General features: G+C 38.8%; 1 protein-coding gene and 1 pseudogene across 1 annotated transcript; one reads left to right on the forward strand and one right to left on the reverse strand.

Annotated features, from left to right (window-relative positions):
- The first annotated feature begins 3,861 nt into the window (after positions 1-3,861).
- On the forward strand, positions 3,862-7,301 carry LOC136387925 (olfactory receptor 5G9-like). Its single transcript, XM_066360031.1, has 3 exons — positions 3,862-3,927; positions 5,665-5,733; positions 6,207-7,301. The coding sequence occupies exons 2-3, from the start codon at positions 5,692-5,694 to the stop codon at positions 7,299-7,301; spliced, it is 1,137 nt and encodes a 378-aa protein (XP_066216128.1). The 5' UTR covers positions 3,862-3,927; positions 5,665-5,691.
- Positions 7,302-16,671: 9,370 nt separating this feature from the next.
- LOC136389890 (small nucleolar RNA SNORA29) lies at positions 16,672-16,800 on the reverse strand (annotated as a pseudogene).
- Between the last annotated feature and the right edge of the window lie 20 nt (positions 16,801-16,820).

Below are 16,820 nucleotides of genomic sequence, written 5' to 3' on the forward strand. Positions count from 1 at the left end.
AGCCATCACCACACATAGTTGTAATTCTTTCCTTGTGCTGAGAATTTTTTTTTTCATTTTTCTGAAGCTGGAAACAGGGAGAGACAGTCAGACAGACTCCCGCATGCGCCCAACCGGGATCCACCTGGCACGCCCACCATGGGGCGAGGCTCTGCCCATCCTGGGGGTCGCCATGTTGCAACCAGAGCCACTCTAGCACCTGAGGCAGAGGCCACAGAGCCATCCCCAGCGCCCGGGCCATCTTTGCTCCAATGGAGCCTTGGCTGCGGGAGGGGAAGAGAGAGACAGAGAGGAAGGAGAGGGGGAGGAGTGGAGAAGCAGATGGGCACTTCTCCTGTGTGCGCTGGCCGGGAATCGAACCCGGGTCCTCCACACGCTAGGCCGACGCTCTACTGCTGAGCTAACCGGCCAGGGCTGTGCTGAGAATTTTTAAGATCTACTCTCTCTTAGCAATGTTCAAATATGCACTACAGTATTATTAACTATAGTCTCCACATTGTACATTGCATCCTCAGAACCTATTTATCTTATAACTGCAAGTTTGTACCTTTTGACTAGTTTCATCCATTTCATCTAATCCTTCCCTCTGTCAACTACCAATTCGTTCTCTGTATCCGTGAGTCAGGATTTTTTAAAAATGTACATGTAAGTGAGATCATACAATATTTGCCTTTCTTTGACTTATTTCATGAAGTAATTTAAAAGGAAATCTTAGAAATATATGTTTTAAAGAATGAATCAAAGCAGATTTACATGTAGAAGTTAAAAAATAACTGTAATACATTATATAGAAAGAGATAAACTATTTAAGACCACACAAATATACATTGAAGATAAATCTAATTTTATGTCTCTTTTTTGATAAATGGGTTTGTCTTATGAATATGACATTCCAGCTTTAATAAAAATAATTATATCATTAAAGAAAGAATTCCAATATTAATTTTTTTAAAGATTTTATTTATTCATTTTAGAGAGAGAGAGAGAGAAGGGGGGAGGAGCAGGAAGCATCAACTTCCATATGTGCCTTGCCTGGGCAAGCCTGGTGTTTCAAACTGGAGACCTCAGTGTTCCAGGTCGATGCTTTATCCACTGCTCCATCACAGGCCAGGCTCAATAAGTAATAATTAAACCAATAAGTAGTAGAAAAGAGGAGATAATATTAAAGGGAATAATGAGATGAAAGGGATTTTAAGTATAAAGGAATTTTAAAGAAATATCAGAATTAGAAGCCACATGGGAGGTTTTAAATAAAGAACTGACACTTAGATCAGTTTAATGTTTGAGAGTACAAGTTTAAAAAGCTCTTCAAGGTGCAGAGACAAAGGAACATATGACTAAAAACACGAGAAGAAACATAATTATATAAAAAAATAGAGATTCAACAACAGAGATTACGTGGATGTCTGGCATAAGTCAGAGCAATCGAAACAGGAGGGATGATCAAAGCTATACAATTTTTTTTTTTGAGTAACAAAGAGTCAAAAACTAGGTTTCAAACTTTTACTGTGTTTTAGACAAAAATAGATAAAAAGAAGCCCGCAAACCCTAGAGGAGATTTTCAATTGTAAGGTTAATAAAATAATTATGTATGAAGGCAATCAAAACCTGCTACCCTCAAAAAAGGTGGGGAATCAAACAATTCTCAGTCTTCTTAACAATATTAATAATAAAGAACAGATAAATAAAGGAAAGGACAACATCTAAAGGGTTTCAGGGGAAAAATAAATACAAAAGAAGGTGTTTCTGAGGAGCCTCCATGTTGTTTTCCACAGTGGCTGTACCAGTGTACATTCCCCCCAGCAGTGAACGGGAGTTCCTTTTTCTCCACAGCCTCTCCAGCAGTTAGTTGTTACTTGTCTTGTTAATTGCCATTCTAATAGGTATGAGGTGGTATCTCATTGTAGTTTTGATTTGCATTTCTCTAATAGCTAGCGAAGATGAGCATCTTTTCATATATCTGTTGGCAATTTTTTTGTCTTTATGGGAGAAGTATCTATTCATATCCTCTGTCCATTTCTTCCTTGGTCTGTTTGTTTATTTGGTGTTAAGTTGTATGAGTCTTTATATATTTTAGATATTAACTCCTTGTTGGAGTTGTTGTTTGCAAATATCTTCTCTCCTTTAGCTGGTTGCCTTTTTGTTTTGTTGATGGTTCCTTCTTCTGTACAGGAACATTGTAGTCTGATATATTTTTACCATTACTTCCCTTTCCTTGAGGGTCAAATTCATAAAATCCTCTCTAAGACCAAGGTCCATACATTTAGTACCTATGTTTCCTTCTATGTAATTTATTGTTTCAGGTTTTTGATCCATTTGTAGCTAACTTTTGTCTTTGGGGACAAACAGTAACCTAGTTTCTTTCTTTTGCATGTGGCTTTCCAGTTTTCCCAGCACCATTTATTGGAGGCTTTCTTTTCTTTATTGTGTGTTTTCGGTTTCTTTGTCAAAGATTATTTGTCCATATACATACATGTGGACAAATGCATATACATGTCTGTGCCATGGATAGAACTGAAACATCCTTCCATAGAAGATTGGATAAAGAAGATGTGGTACATTCACACTATGGAATACTTCTCAGCCGTAAAAAAAAGGTGAACCTCCAAATGCCACACCATGAATGGATCTTGAGAATATCATGCTAAAAAAAATAAATCAGACAGAAAAGTTAAGAACCATATATCACCCATATGTGGGATATAAAACTGAAAACAACAAATGACAGACAAGAAAAACAAACAAACAAACAATGGTATTGTAGTTAACAGAGGGAAGGGGTTGTGGGAGAGTAAAGAGAAAAAGGGGGTCAAATATATGGTGACAGAAAAAGATTTGACTCTGGGTGGTGTGTACACAATGCAGTCTACAGAAGAGAATCAGAATTGTACACTTGAAACCTGTATCATCTTAGTAACCAATGGCACCCAAATTAATTTAATAAAAAGAGTAGAGCAGCATGCTAAGAAATTAAAAAGAAAACAAACCAAACAGAACCTTCTAGAGTAGGACACTGTACTGCATGCTGAAGGACTTGTGGTTTTCGTGACTTCAGCTAGAACCACAGTTCAGGTTTCCACAGTCGCTCTGTTCTGTCAGGCTGATGCTATGTGTCTTGTAGGCAACTCATAACACTAAAGTGTTTTGTTTTATTTGCTTCTATTTCTTGGTGACAAGAACTGTATTTTCTTTTGCCATATGCTAACGGTTCAAATATAATCTGCTAAATTTTGAGAATTTTAAGGACCAGTTAATATATTATCAAAAACTTTTTTAAAATTTATCTTATTTTATTTATTTTTTTACCAGCTTTAGCTTACAGTTATTAAACTCTTTACATATTTTGGGCAAAGTCCTGGGAAAATTATTCCTTTGGCAACATGTGGTAAGTGCTATATCTGAGGAGAGTCCATTTTCTGCATTTTTAGCCCTTGCTCCCAAGACATTAATGCAGAAGAGACAGGGGTACCACCCTCTTGGTGTTACTTCAATTACAAAGCATTCCATAGAGTTTTCTTGCTGAGCCCTGAAGTAGAGGTAATAATTGACCAGGAAGCAGATCTCATTGGACTTAGTTAGGATATGAAGCAAAACTTCAATTGCGGTTTCCTTTAGTGGCTTCATTTTCAAGATATGGTATGCTTTGGGGACAAAGCATTTTCAGTAATAATAACAAAGAAAGAAATGATGCAACTTTTCAGGAAACTTTTATGTCCTTGATGAAGACTGAATATATTTTATAGTTGAGTCATACACATTTTTCTTTGGAAGATAAAGAATAGAATCAAAGGACTATTGAAAATTCTGCCCCATTCTGTGTGTAAAGTTAGTCATGTTAAGGGAAGGAATGAAACATGAGAATTTTGCTCATTTTTACTTTTGTTGTTTTTTCCATCTTGAAAGAAGAAAGAGAGAGCCTATTAAAATGTAAGGTGAGATCTTTTAAGCCATCTTCTGTTCTTCATTCTACTTGATTTTTTTTTTTGTATTTTTTCTGAAGTGAGAAGCGGGGAGACAGGGAGACAGACCCCTGCTTGTGCTTGACTGAAATCCACCCGGAAAGCTCTGCCCATCTAAGGCATTGCTCCTTTGCAATCAGAACCATTCTACTGCCCGAGGCAGAGGCTATGGAACCATCCTCAGTGCCTGGGCCAACTTCACTCCAATGGAGCTTTGGCTGTGGGAGGGAAAGAGAGAAATAGAGAGAAAGAAGAGGGGGAAGGGTGGAGAAGCAGATGGGCATTTTCCTGTGTGCCCTGGCCTGAAATCAAACCCAGGGCTTCCACACTCTGGCCGATGCTCTGCCACTGAGCCAGCCGGCCAGTAAACTTAAAATAATTTGTGTATTTGGTTCACAGTCAGGATCAGCATGATTCTCATTTCTGTTGGATGGTGAGTAAGATCTAAGAGGACTTTAATGTAGAGATAAATTTAAATTTTGCACCTGGATCAAACGCAGTATAAAATTGGTCAGGGATATTTTAGCAGCAGGGTAAGGGGAAAAGATGATCCTGCCTTTAACTCTATCTCTGTCTAAACCAACTGGGTGATTTACTTGCTGAAGGAAGACTAACATGATTGTGTTCATGTTTTCTAATTGCTCCGAACGTGAGAGCTGATTGTGTCCTCTATTCTGTGTGGTTTGACCTGCATGGAGCACCGTATTTTATTGGAAGCACCAAATGGAGAAAATAAAATATTAAGAGAAGTGTAGAAGACTTGGGCAGGTGTAGAAACCAAGATTGATAGAAAAGTGTTGAGGACTGCAGGCAATGGTCAAATTAAAGATTGAGATATAGTGTGTTACTGATCCTGGAAGAGTTATTAGACTCTTGAAGAGGTTTAAGCACGAGGTGAAAGTTCTAGGTAGACAATTTCACTGGCCATTTCATCTTTCTCTTTAATTTCCCCAAAGCCAAGGCCATAATGCTTCTGAGGAGGCCTTGATAAAGTCAAATAATAAATTTCAATTTAGAAAACAGAAGGAAAAGTGTCTAATACAAGTCTAACGTTAGACTCTGATATTCCTAGAATCAGAAATTTTTTTAAAAAGTAAAGTATGAGTAGATTTCTGAGCATTTGTATATCAATCCACATATTCTAAGTGGGTATGAATTTTCAGAGATCAAAGACAATAGTTTTAGTTACAATAAATGGATAAAACATTTAAGGTTTAGAGAGGTCAGCTGACTTAACCAAGGTCACCGTTATAATAGGTGACATAAGAATCTATAGAAAATACAGAGATGAGAGAATTTAGCCTCTTTCCCAAATTTCTTCCCTGTAGTGTTTCCATAAAGATGATCATTAAACTCAACACTTTCTATTCTTTAGGGGGCTTCTCACTAATGCCCACTGGCTGTAACTTCAATACCAGAGACAGGGAACCAGAAATACATTATCTTGTGTTCATATTGGAATGGATTTTAAGTCTTTTTGAACTGAGAGGAATTGTGAAGACAAACATTTTGCAGTGTGAAAAAGGAAAGAGAAGACCATTTTAACAAATGTTTCAAAGCCTACCTCTGCCTGTCACTAGCATTGTGAACATGGATTGTGCTTCAACCTCCTTCTTATATAAAATGAAATAATACTTAGCTTGTAGTCTTATTTAAAAGAGATAGGTAAGGCAGAAATGCTAATAATTATTGTGCACTTATTTAGGTGTTCAAGAAGATTCTTCTAAATGATATGGATGGGTTAACTAACTTAATCCTCACAAAATTTTACAAGGTTGGTATTATTATTCTTGTTTCACAGATGAAGTAAAGTAACTTTCCTGGAGTGACAGGAGGTAGATGCCAGAGCAATTGGATAACGTGCATTTAGTCTTAGGTTATAATCATAAGACACAAAGAAAATGACCTAGAAAATAAGTGTCTACTCATTTCTTCTTCTGCTTGCCTCACTTCCTCTCTCCTGTGTCATTTCACCATGTATATGGCCACCTGAGGAACTCAGGTAAAGTCCACTAAAGAGAGAGTTTACTCTGGAGCCACCATGTTCCGTTAGTCAACCGAGAGGACCTTGAGCAAGCTGTTCCTCTTTTCCAGGCTTCCATTTTGTTCATCTATGTACTGATAGAGTCTATGGAGAGTCTTAAATATTGTAGCTGTGGGTCTGATCTTTTGCACCGGTCTATATTTTACTTTGTATTCCCAGCTGCAGTAGGTAACTAACTCCTATTATTCCTAACACTGTTTCAGTTTCTAGTGTATTTCTGCTGGGTCTCAGTTTGGAAAATATATTTACAAAATCTGCTGAGATTCCTCTGCTCTTCTAGTGGAAACCACAACCAGTCACTGGCCAATGAAAACTACACAGGGGTCATCGAGTTCATTTTCACAGGTTTGGATTACAACCCTCAACTGCAGGTCTTTCTCTTCCTGCTCTTTCTGAGCTTCTATGTCATCAACCTAACAGGAAACCTGAGTATGATTATTCTGATACGGGTCGACTCCCGCCTTCACACACCTATGTATTTTTTCCTCAGCCACTTGTCCTTTGTGGACATCTGCATCTCCTCAGTCATGGGTCCCAAGATGCTCACTGACTTCTTTGTGAAGAAGAAAGTCATCTCGTTCTGGGGCTGTGCTTTACAGCTGTGGTTCTTTGGGTTCTTTGTGGCATCAGAGTGTTCCCTTTTGGCGTCCATGGCCTACGACCGCTATGTAGCCATCTGCAACCCATTACTGTACTCAGCTGCCATGTCTCAGAGACTCTGTATCCAGCTGGCGGTTGTTCCCTATATCATCGGCTTCATGAACACCACGACTCATACAGCAAATGCATTTCGCCTCCCTTTCTGTGGCCCCAATGTCATCAATGATTTCTTTTGTGATATATTCCCCCTGCTTGCCCTTGTATGTGCGGACACCAGACTCAATAAATTGGTTATTTTCATGATGGCTGGAGTTGTGGGAGTCTTCAGTGGTCTGATTATTCTGGTTTCTTACTTTTATATCCTCCTTGCCATCCTGAAGATCCACTCTGTGGAAGGGAGGCGCAAAGCCTTTTCTACCTGTTCTTCTCACCTGACGGTCATCTCCATCCTATATGGGACTCTCTTCTTCATTTATGTGCGACCTGAGACAAGTTTCTCCCTGGACATCAATAAAGTGGTGTCTGTGTTTTACACAGCTGTGATTCCCATGTTGAACCCACTTATCTACAGCTTGAGGAACAAGGAAGTCAAAGATGCCATCCACAGGACTATTGTTAAGAGTAAGTTTGTCAGGCCTAAAGTCTTATCTAGAAAGGAAATTGCGAGAGGAATCAAAATGGACAAATTCATTGTGTGAATTCCTAATATTCTAGGCCAATTGCAAGTGTTTGGGGGCTGGTTAATGTTTCTTTCTCCATTTATCTATCCTATGATGTATTCATGTAGTCAATTAGTGTAGATTCATTAAGCCCTGTATGTGATCTTTTCTCTGCAATATACCCATATTGAAACTCACAATTCATTTAATTTTGCCTCTCTCAGATACCTCTTTATCTAATTGCTTAAAAAAACCTTTATTTAACTTGTTATTAATTTTGTTATCATTCTGATAATATGTTTGCTCTTTCTGCTGACTTCTTATATTGCAAGTTTAAAAAAGAGTACTTTAAGTTTTGTACTCACATATAGCCCCCATCAATAGGAATCTGTATAAAAATGTAAGGTGGGAGCTCATGTTTAACCTTATCTATGGAATAAAATTTTTGGCTATAAACACCTGTTCTGGAGATGCCCTTAACACAAAGAACTACATACATCTCAGGGACTGAAGATGGAGCTGTGTTAAACTCTGACAGGCTGGTCTACAGGGTTTGTTTTCAGTAATAAGGAGACTTGTGCTCATTTAATGCATTTCACTCCTGAAAGAGCTTCTGATAAAATGGGTAAAGCTTATATTTTCTTAGGATTCAACATTTCTGGTAGATGCTTAGAGGGTTACCTAAACTTCTCTAGGTGGGGACTTGGTTGTGCATGATAGTGCCTCCCAAACCTTGTTAATAGTGAAGGTCATTACTAAGTCAGTGCAGAGAAATGTGAGCATATGTAGGCTCTTCATCCAGATCTACCTGTTCCTAGGAAGGTCAGTAGATTTGTAGCATCACACAGGAGTACATACATGCAGCTCAACTTGATGTCTATGACTCCTGGGCATGGTGAGCGCTGGGCACCATGCTCTGATCTGAGCTCCTTTAGGAAACCCAGGAATGCTTCCTAATTCCATATTACCTTCCATGACCTATCCTTATTTCTTGATGTTGCAATGAAGACATGAAGAGAAGTTTTCGCTGATGAAGTGGATTATCTTTCTTAGATGACATTATCATGCCATGGCTAAATTGTTATTCTAATTTAGGAACTCAGAGCTTTAGGAACTCTCCTAAAGGCAGAATAGGTGGAAAAATAGGTCCACCTATTCTGCCAAAATGAATTTCACAAATTTGATGAAGAAGTTTTCTCTGAAAGTCACAGTCTGTCTACTGGTTAGACAGAGAAATAAATTTTCTAAAGCTTTTGAGTGGTTTTCTACATACCAAATATAATGAGCTGTTCTCTATTTTTGTTTAATGCACAATCTCTGAAAATAGACAATTGGTCAGTGAGTACTCGCACTATCATAGCATGCTTTGTACCTGTAAGGGCCTTAGAAACCACTTCATCCTAACAAGATGCCTGGCTAATTACGGAGGCTTGGGGGAGAATGTCTCTTATTATCTCATGCACAATAAAGCTCCAAATATGACTTCCCATCAACTATATTTACAACAGAGTCATTTAAACTTCAGGAGCCTTGTTTTAGAGGGGGTTTCCTAGATGGGATAAAATTTATTGGAAATGGTAGAAAAGCAAAATGATATAACAAAAAGAAACAAAATGTAGAATTGGAAGACCTCATGCATTCATGAGGTCTTATATTAAACAGATAATTATTCAACATCTTTTGTGTGCCAGGCACTGAGTCTGGTGTTGCAAACAACGGTGATGAAAATGAACATTATTCTTGCATCCCCAGAGTTGAGAAGATAGCAGATCTAAAATGCACTTCTATTCATTACCCTTTTGGTGTAGCAGTCAAGTCCCTAATGAGACAAATGGAAGTAATGATAGTCTCCACCATATCATAGGATTATCATGAAGATTATACTAGAGATGCAAGTAGAATCACTTTGTATATTATAAACGTATTTTGCTGCTTCCTAGTAAAAACTATATATTGGAAACAACACCACTTTGGAGGTAGAATGTTATCCTTAGTGTACCAGATTCCTCTTGGCAGGATCTTAGATGCAATAATGGGAGAGAGTGTAGAGACAGCATGGTATAGAGGACAGCCACCTGAATTCTAATCCTAGATCCATCCCTAGAGTTTTGTGATTTTAGGGTTCTTTTTTAACCCCACCTATAAACCAGTAATAACAATGTCTAATTTACTGAAGATTTGTCACCCGTTTCTGAAGGAGATCAAGATCACAGGGTAGCGTAGGGGACATCTTCATTATTTTTTGTCACTGCCCCTTCAAGATGCTGACGTATCATCTCAAACTTCCTGAATACTCACTAACATTGCAGACAGATTGAAATAGTTTTTCCTTTCACTTGGAAGTAAGGAACAAGTTATTTTTATTTCCAACTGTTAAAAAGTCAAGTCCATTGTAATGCCGAACTACATACCTCTTTCCAAATTAAAATGTCCTCCCTCCCCCATCCCAGGCTCTGGAGCCTGTAGTGAGGAAAGAGGCAGATATGATTTTTTATGATCGTCTCCCCTCTTTTCTCATTCTACAGCTGCTTGGCTGGAAAGAATAGGGTACAGAGAGCCGAAAGAAGTTGACTAGGATAGTTGGAATCTGATGTCAACATCTTTTAATGACAGATGCATAAATACTAGCTCTTTCTCTTGAAAGATTGCCCTCAGGTAATAATCCAAAATGGAAGGTTGGGTGGTGGTGGTTCCTTTTATTGTAAGATGTCTGTCATTGTGTAAAATATAACCCACGTATCCCCTGGTTTCATTAGCTAGGAGGTAAAAATGGCATTCTTTTTCCTTTAATGCCAAATTATGATGGGTTCAATTTCCCATTCTTACTGATGCAAGAAATGCAGAGTTCTAGAAATGTCTCTTCTCCATGTTGTTCAGAGCATCCCCAGGGGAGAGAAACAATCCATTCTGTTGCTCTCCTGCCTTCCTAGCTGCCTCTGGCTGCCTCTGCTCTGCCCAAAGATTCTTATTCCCATCGATCCAAATCTTCTCTCTGCTTCCCAGGTATGGCTACTCTTTAAAGATTGTGCAATTTTCTCCAAAACTTGCCAATAGACCCACTTTATTCTAACTCACCCACAGCATAGCTGAGGATAAGCTGACACTTTTAATGAGACTTTATTACAGGTTGGAATAATGAGAGAGATGTGCAAGTCAGAGAATAACTTGGAGCTACCACAGAGCTTCCCCTGTGTTCATGGGTAGCTTGCTTTGTGGACTCCATAGGAACAGTCTCATCAGGACCAAGTGTCCATCCACAGACCATTTTCCTACGGTTTGGACTTAGCATGGAACCACACTATAGGAAAGTCCTCACACTTGATTCCTGGTTGAATTCAGCCAAAGTGAGTTCAGTTCTTTGTACAGTCTTGTCTTCATCTAAAGGTCTTCTTATAGAGTCTCAACCCACAATTCCTTATGAGAATCTAATTAAGGAGAACATATTGAGTCAGTCACAATTCAGAGGGATATCAGAACCTAAATTCATGCTTAGAAAAGAATAATATGTTTTAAACATATCCTACAGGAAAAAAGTATATTTTACAGAGAGATAATCAGTAGAGACACACAGGGGCATCACTGGAAGGAAAAGTCCCACAAAAAGCCTGACCAGATGGTGGTGCAGTGGATAGAGCATCGGACTGGGATGCGGAAGACCCAGGTTCAAGACCCCAAGGTCACTAGCTTGAGCGCGGGCTCATCTTGCTTGAGCAAAAAAAGCCCACCAGCTTGAACCCAAGGTCGCTGGCTCCAGCAAGGGGCTACTCGGTCTGCTGAAGGCCCGTGGTCAAGGCACATATGAGAAAGCAATCAATGAACAACTAAGGTGTTGCAACATGCAATGAAAAGCTAATGATTGATGCTTCTCATCTCTCTCCGTTCCTGTCTGTCTGTCCCTGTCTATCCCTCTCTCTGACTCACTCTCTGTCTCTGTAAAAAAAAAAAAAAGTCCCACAAAAATATACTTAGTTTGACTGCCTGCAACATATGTTGATTACTATATTATAAGGATTGGCAGACTACTTCCTGTGCGCCAAACCCAGCCTGGCACCTGTTTGGACAGTTTGCAAACTAAGAATGATTATTACATTTTTAAATGGTTAAAAAAACAACTAAAGAGCAGAATAATATTGCAGTACGCATGAAAATTATTTGGAGTTTGAATGTCAGTGTCTGTAAATAAAGTTTTATTGGCATACAGCCATTGTTACGTCAGAGCTCCTCAACAGCAGCATTATGGACAGTGTGGACGGGATAACACTGTTGTGGGCACTGTCCTTTGTGTGTAGTATGCTTAGTCACGTCCTAGCCTCTACTCATTAGATGCTTATAGCATCCCCACCCCAGTCATTACAGCAAAATGAGTCCAGGTTGCTGTGGGGCAGACATGTGTAAACCAGAGCACTGCTTCATGGCTTGTCCATAGCTGCTCTTGGGCTACAAGAGCAGGGTTGAGTAGGTGTCACAAAGCCAGTATGCCTGCAAATCCTAAAATATTTACTATATACCCCTTTATAGATAAAGTTTGATGACTCCTGCTTTATTCTATTGTTTATTTACACAATGCTGGTCATGACCTATTTACTGAACTGATTTAATTTCCCACTAATAAGACTCAAACTGTAGTTAGAGAAACCCTATCTCTGTAGCTCTAGAAAGGCAGTATATTGAATACTGGATAAAAGCATATAACTTAGAACCAAACATGGGTTCATATTCTGACTTTATTATTTAATAGTTGTATAAGCCTGAGCAAGTTACATAACCTCTCTGAGCTTGTATAATCACATATAATACATAGAGTGGAGGTGATAACAATAGCAGTTAACGCAGTTGTTTGCTATTGTTATTGGTGTTTGTATTAGTCAGGGTCCTCAGAGAAACAAAACCAAGAGGATGTGTGTGTGCCCCATCTTGGTCTCCGTATCTCCTGGCACACCAATACTTTTCATACTGATTAAAAAAGCTCTTCTTATTCACTACTGTTCTAACAAAATGCCTGCTACAGAGTAGATGCTTAGGAACATTTTTTTATTATAAACTGGTCAATAATATATATAATCGCATACATCTTTATCTCAGCAGAAAATCTTTGCTTTGTGTTTGCATCCCTAAAAAGTTGACTGACACCCATAGCAGCACTAGTACCACAGCCAAAAGGTGAAAACAACCTACATGACCATTGGCAGATAAATGGATAATCAAATGTGGAATAGCCGTGCAATAGGATATTGTTCAACCCTGCATGGTGGGCTCAGCAGGCCCAGTGTGAACTGTATTCGATTTCTGGTCAGAGAACATAGGAGAAGTGACTATGTCTGCTTCTCCCCCCCCTTTTTTCTTCCTCTCCTTAAGCCATGGCTCAAATGGTTTGAGCAAGTTGGCCCCGGGCCCTGAGGATGGCTCCATGGCCTCACCTCAGGTGTTAAAATAGCTCAGTTGCTGAGCAATCGAGTAGCAGTCCTAGTTGGGTAGAGCATTGCCTGGTAAGGGGCTTGCAAGGTGGATCCTGGTTGGAGTATTTGCCAGAGTCTGTCTCTCTGCCTCTCCACTTCTCACTTAATAAGAATATTGTTCAGCCTTGAAAAGGAATAAAAGTGTGATACATGCTACAACATGGATAAACCTTAATGAGATTAAGTGAAGTAATCCAAACAGGAAAGGACAAATATTGTATGATTCCCCTTATATGAGGTACTAAGAGTAGTCAAATTCATAGAGACAGAAAGTAGAATCGTGGCTACCAGGGGTTGGGGAAGGAGTTAATAGAGTTCTTGTTTGATGGGTACAGAGTTTCCGTTTCAGATGATGAAACAGTAATTCTGGAGATGCTTTGTGGTGATGGTTGGGCGACAATGTGAACGCATTTAATGCTGCTGAAATGTGAACTTGGAAATGATTAAAACGGTAAACTTTAACATGTAGGGCTACCCAAATAAAAGGATGCTTTTGTGTACGTGGTCAGGAGTGAAGAGTGACTGGAGGTGAGGGGACCTGGCAGGGCTGGTGCAATGAGAGTGACAATGGTCATGATGGCAAAACAATAGTGACAGTATCTGTTGAGCTCTTATGTTTCAGGCACAATGTGTGCACTGTACAATTCAATTCTCCACTGCAGCTACTATCACTTAACCTGCTGTTATAATTGAAGAAACTGAAACTTAGGAAATTTAAGTAACTTGCTCAAGATCAAGAGCTGGCGTTCAAAACAAGAGGTGTCTTCCCACAAGGCTCTGCTCTTCAACATGATGAAGACTTGGTTATATCCTTTCTTACATATTCACAAATTAATTTAATCTCCTGGGGTTGCTAGTTTTTTCTGAACTGGAATGCATTTTTGTTTTGTTTTATTTTGTTTCATATGGCAAGGAATCAAACCCCAAGAAGACAGGTTAGTGACCAATGAACCCACAGTGCTGGAAAGTGTTCCTCCTGCCTTAAATCAACTGACAGATATTGCCCATCCCCGGGATCAGACCTTCTTTGCTGCCTGACCCATGTCAGGCCCCAGGAACTACCTCTCAGAGCTGCACAGCAATTATAACCCAGGAAATTTTCCTATTTAAAATTGCCTTGATTAATTAGTTCCCCTGATGCTTGTTTAGGAATGAGGCAAATAATTTCTTTCAAGTTCAGTAATTCCTGGAATCTGAGCATGCAATCAATCTTAATGATGCCTAAGGCATCTTGTTAGAAAGAATATCTATCAGTAATGATGTTGGGCCTTGCAGCCTCCGCCTCACACTGGCGAATGCAGTTTGTTAGCATTTGGCAGTAATAGTTTTTCTTAAGAGTTAACTGCTGATTCCCCAGGCTTCAAACTCATTTTTTGTCACAGAAATGTTAAAAGCAAAAACTACCTCAGAGATGATCTGGGCTGAACCTTTTCTTTGCCAAGTGAGGGAACAAAGATGTGGAGTGGAGAATTGACCTACTAAAGGTTATGAAGCGAGAGGCACAACCCTGGCAAGAACCTGGCCCTCCCGATATTTAGTACAATTGAGCCTGGCAGGGACACCTGCTCATAAACAAAAGGAAAGAAATTAAGGAAGAAAAAAAAAGCTCAAATAGCTATCACACTGAAGGGGAATATTAAACATCTTATGATTAACTGATGGCTATTCCCAAAGGACCGTCCATTAAAAAGAAAAGGACAATTATGTTCTTCAGGAATTTTAGAAATTTGTAATAGAGCAGTGAGGAGAAATTTTTGCAGAGGGAGTCAGTGCGTCCTGGTGCTCCCTGGTGACGTCAGTAAAGGGAAGGCGATAGTTTTGAGCACTCAGGGAAATGAGACACTTGCTCTCTACTTTGTTCTTTTTTTCTTCCTCAATTTTAAACACTGGATTTTATTTTTGGAAAAATATCTGACTTACATAACCTTCTGAATGCATATAGTTATATATGTTTGTATGTATTTTCTTTTGCATATTAGCTGTGTGTACACACACATAACAGCAAATAGATGACAGAAAACTTTGTACTGGCTTGGGGAGAGGTTCTAAAATGAAATGGTAAGTTTAAGAGTTACATATCCACGTGCTAAGGATTAAGATAAAAATAAGGGGGTTGTAATGAAAATGCATGTAAAATTATGTAAACTAGTGATAGGACCTCTTGGGGAAAAAAACAGAAACAAGATTTCCTGTGTACATTTTCAGGGGGGATCTCTAAGCCCTTGAAATCGACCTATGTTCTTTCTAGTGCACAATAGACTTAGCAGAAGGAGAGCTGCTCGTTCAGGTGAAAAGGCGGGTTAGAGAGCTCAGTGCCAGAACACCTGAGACTAAACAAGTCCATTTTGAAGAGTTCTGATTATACTAACTTTGTCATTAACCCTCTTTGTGATCTTGGGTGAGTCATGTTAACCTCTCACAATCACACTAAGCCAGGGGTGGGGAACCTTTTTGGCTGAGAGAGCCATGAACGCCACATATTTTAAAATGTAATTCCATGAGAGCCACACAATGACCCGTGTACGTTATGCATTATCCAATATAAATTTGGTGTTGTCCCGGAGAACAGCTGTGATTGACTCCAGCCACCCGCAACCATGAACATGAGCAGTAGGAAATGAATGGATTGTAATGCATGAGAATGTTTTATATTTTTAATGTTATTATATTTTTATTAAAGATTTGTCTGCGAGCCAGATGCAGCCATCAAAAGAGCCACACCTGGCTCGCGAGCCATAGGTTCCTGACCCCTGCACTAGGCAATTGCTTCACTCTGTAGTTGTGACGATCTGAACGATAATCCCCACAAAGACAAGGACTCTTTCTACTCTGCTCATGGTTGCACCTGTGGAGATTAGCACATAGTGTGTTCTGGAGTCCAGAAGACCTGCATTTGACATTTGTCTGCATCTGCACATCACTAGCTGTATGACCTAGCATGGTTTACGCTTCACCACTTCTAGTCTTGTTACCTCATTTGAAAGTATTCCTATGGCTTTATTACAGCAGCTGTACCCAATGTATTTGTGATAATGTTATGCTTTCTCTTAGCTGAAATTCTTCAGGATTTTATTATTCTGCTTGAAATGAAGAAGCTTGATTTTGTAACAGCATGTCTTGCTGTCATTTCCAGCCTACTGAGGACAGTGCCAGAGATTTTCAATGATCTTGCTAATGCATTTTCTTATGCTTGATTAAAAATGTTCTTTGGGTGTTTTCAAGGTATATGTTCAGAGCAGTGGTTCTCAGAGTTCAGTCTAGGGAACTTTGGGAGTTCTTGAGATACTTTCATGGGGTCCATAACCTCAATATTTTATAACAGTTCAAGATATTACAGATATTGGTTTTTTAATTCACCTTGAACTTAACTTAAAAATACTAGTGTTTTGTTGTATTACCAAAGAAGGGTATCACAATTATATGAAGACTAACTGTATATTGTTTGAGGACTATTTTTTTTCATATACTTCAACCCAAACAAGATATCTCAGAAATTCAAAATGAATTCAGAAATACATGTAAGAATTCAACTCTTATATAAGTCAGACATTTAAAAAAACTACAAAAATATAAAACTCTCACTATATTTTTTAGAATTAAAACAAATTTATCTGTATTTATTAATCTAGTACTCAGGTTAAAAATATAACGGGCTTATTATTTTAAATGCAGTAATAAAAATATTTTAAATACCATAGTTTTTATTTCTGAAATGGTAAATATGGATAAGTCTAACCCATATAAAGAAAATCTCTGCACAGTGGCAGGATAGCTCAGTTGGTTAGAGCATCATCTTGATGCTAACTAAACTTGTGGGTTCAATCCCCAATCAGGGCACATAGAAGAATCCACCAATGAACATATAAATAAGTGGAACGACAGATTAATGTTTCTCTCTCTCTTTTCCTCTCTAAAAATCAATCAATAAAAAATGTTAAAAGTCCTCAATATTTTCTTTTCTGTTTAGCCATTTCATATAGGAGGAGGACACAGAAAAATCCTCCCTCTTCAGATCATGGCCGCATTAATCTATCCCAAAAAGTCCTTAATATTTTTAAAGAGTACAACAGGTTGCTGAGATCAAAGATTTGAAAACCTTACC

Source organism: Saccopteryx leptura, chromosome 1, assembly GCF_036850995.1.
Source record: "Saccopteryx leptura isolate mSacLep1 chromosome 1, mSacLep1_pri_phased_curated, whole genome shotgun sequence".
NCBI lineage: Eukaryota > Metazoa > Chordata > Mammalia > Chiroptera > Emballonuridae > Saccopteryx > Saccopteryx leptura.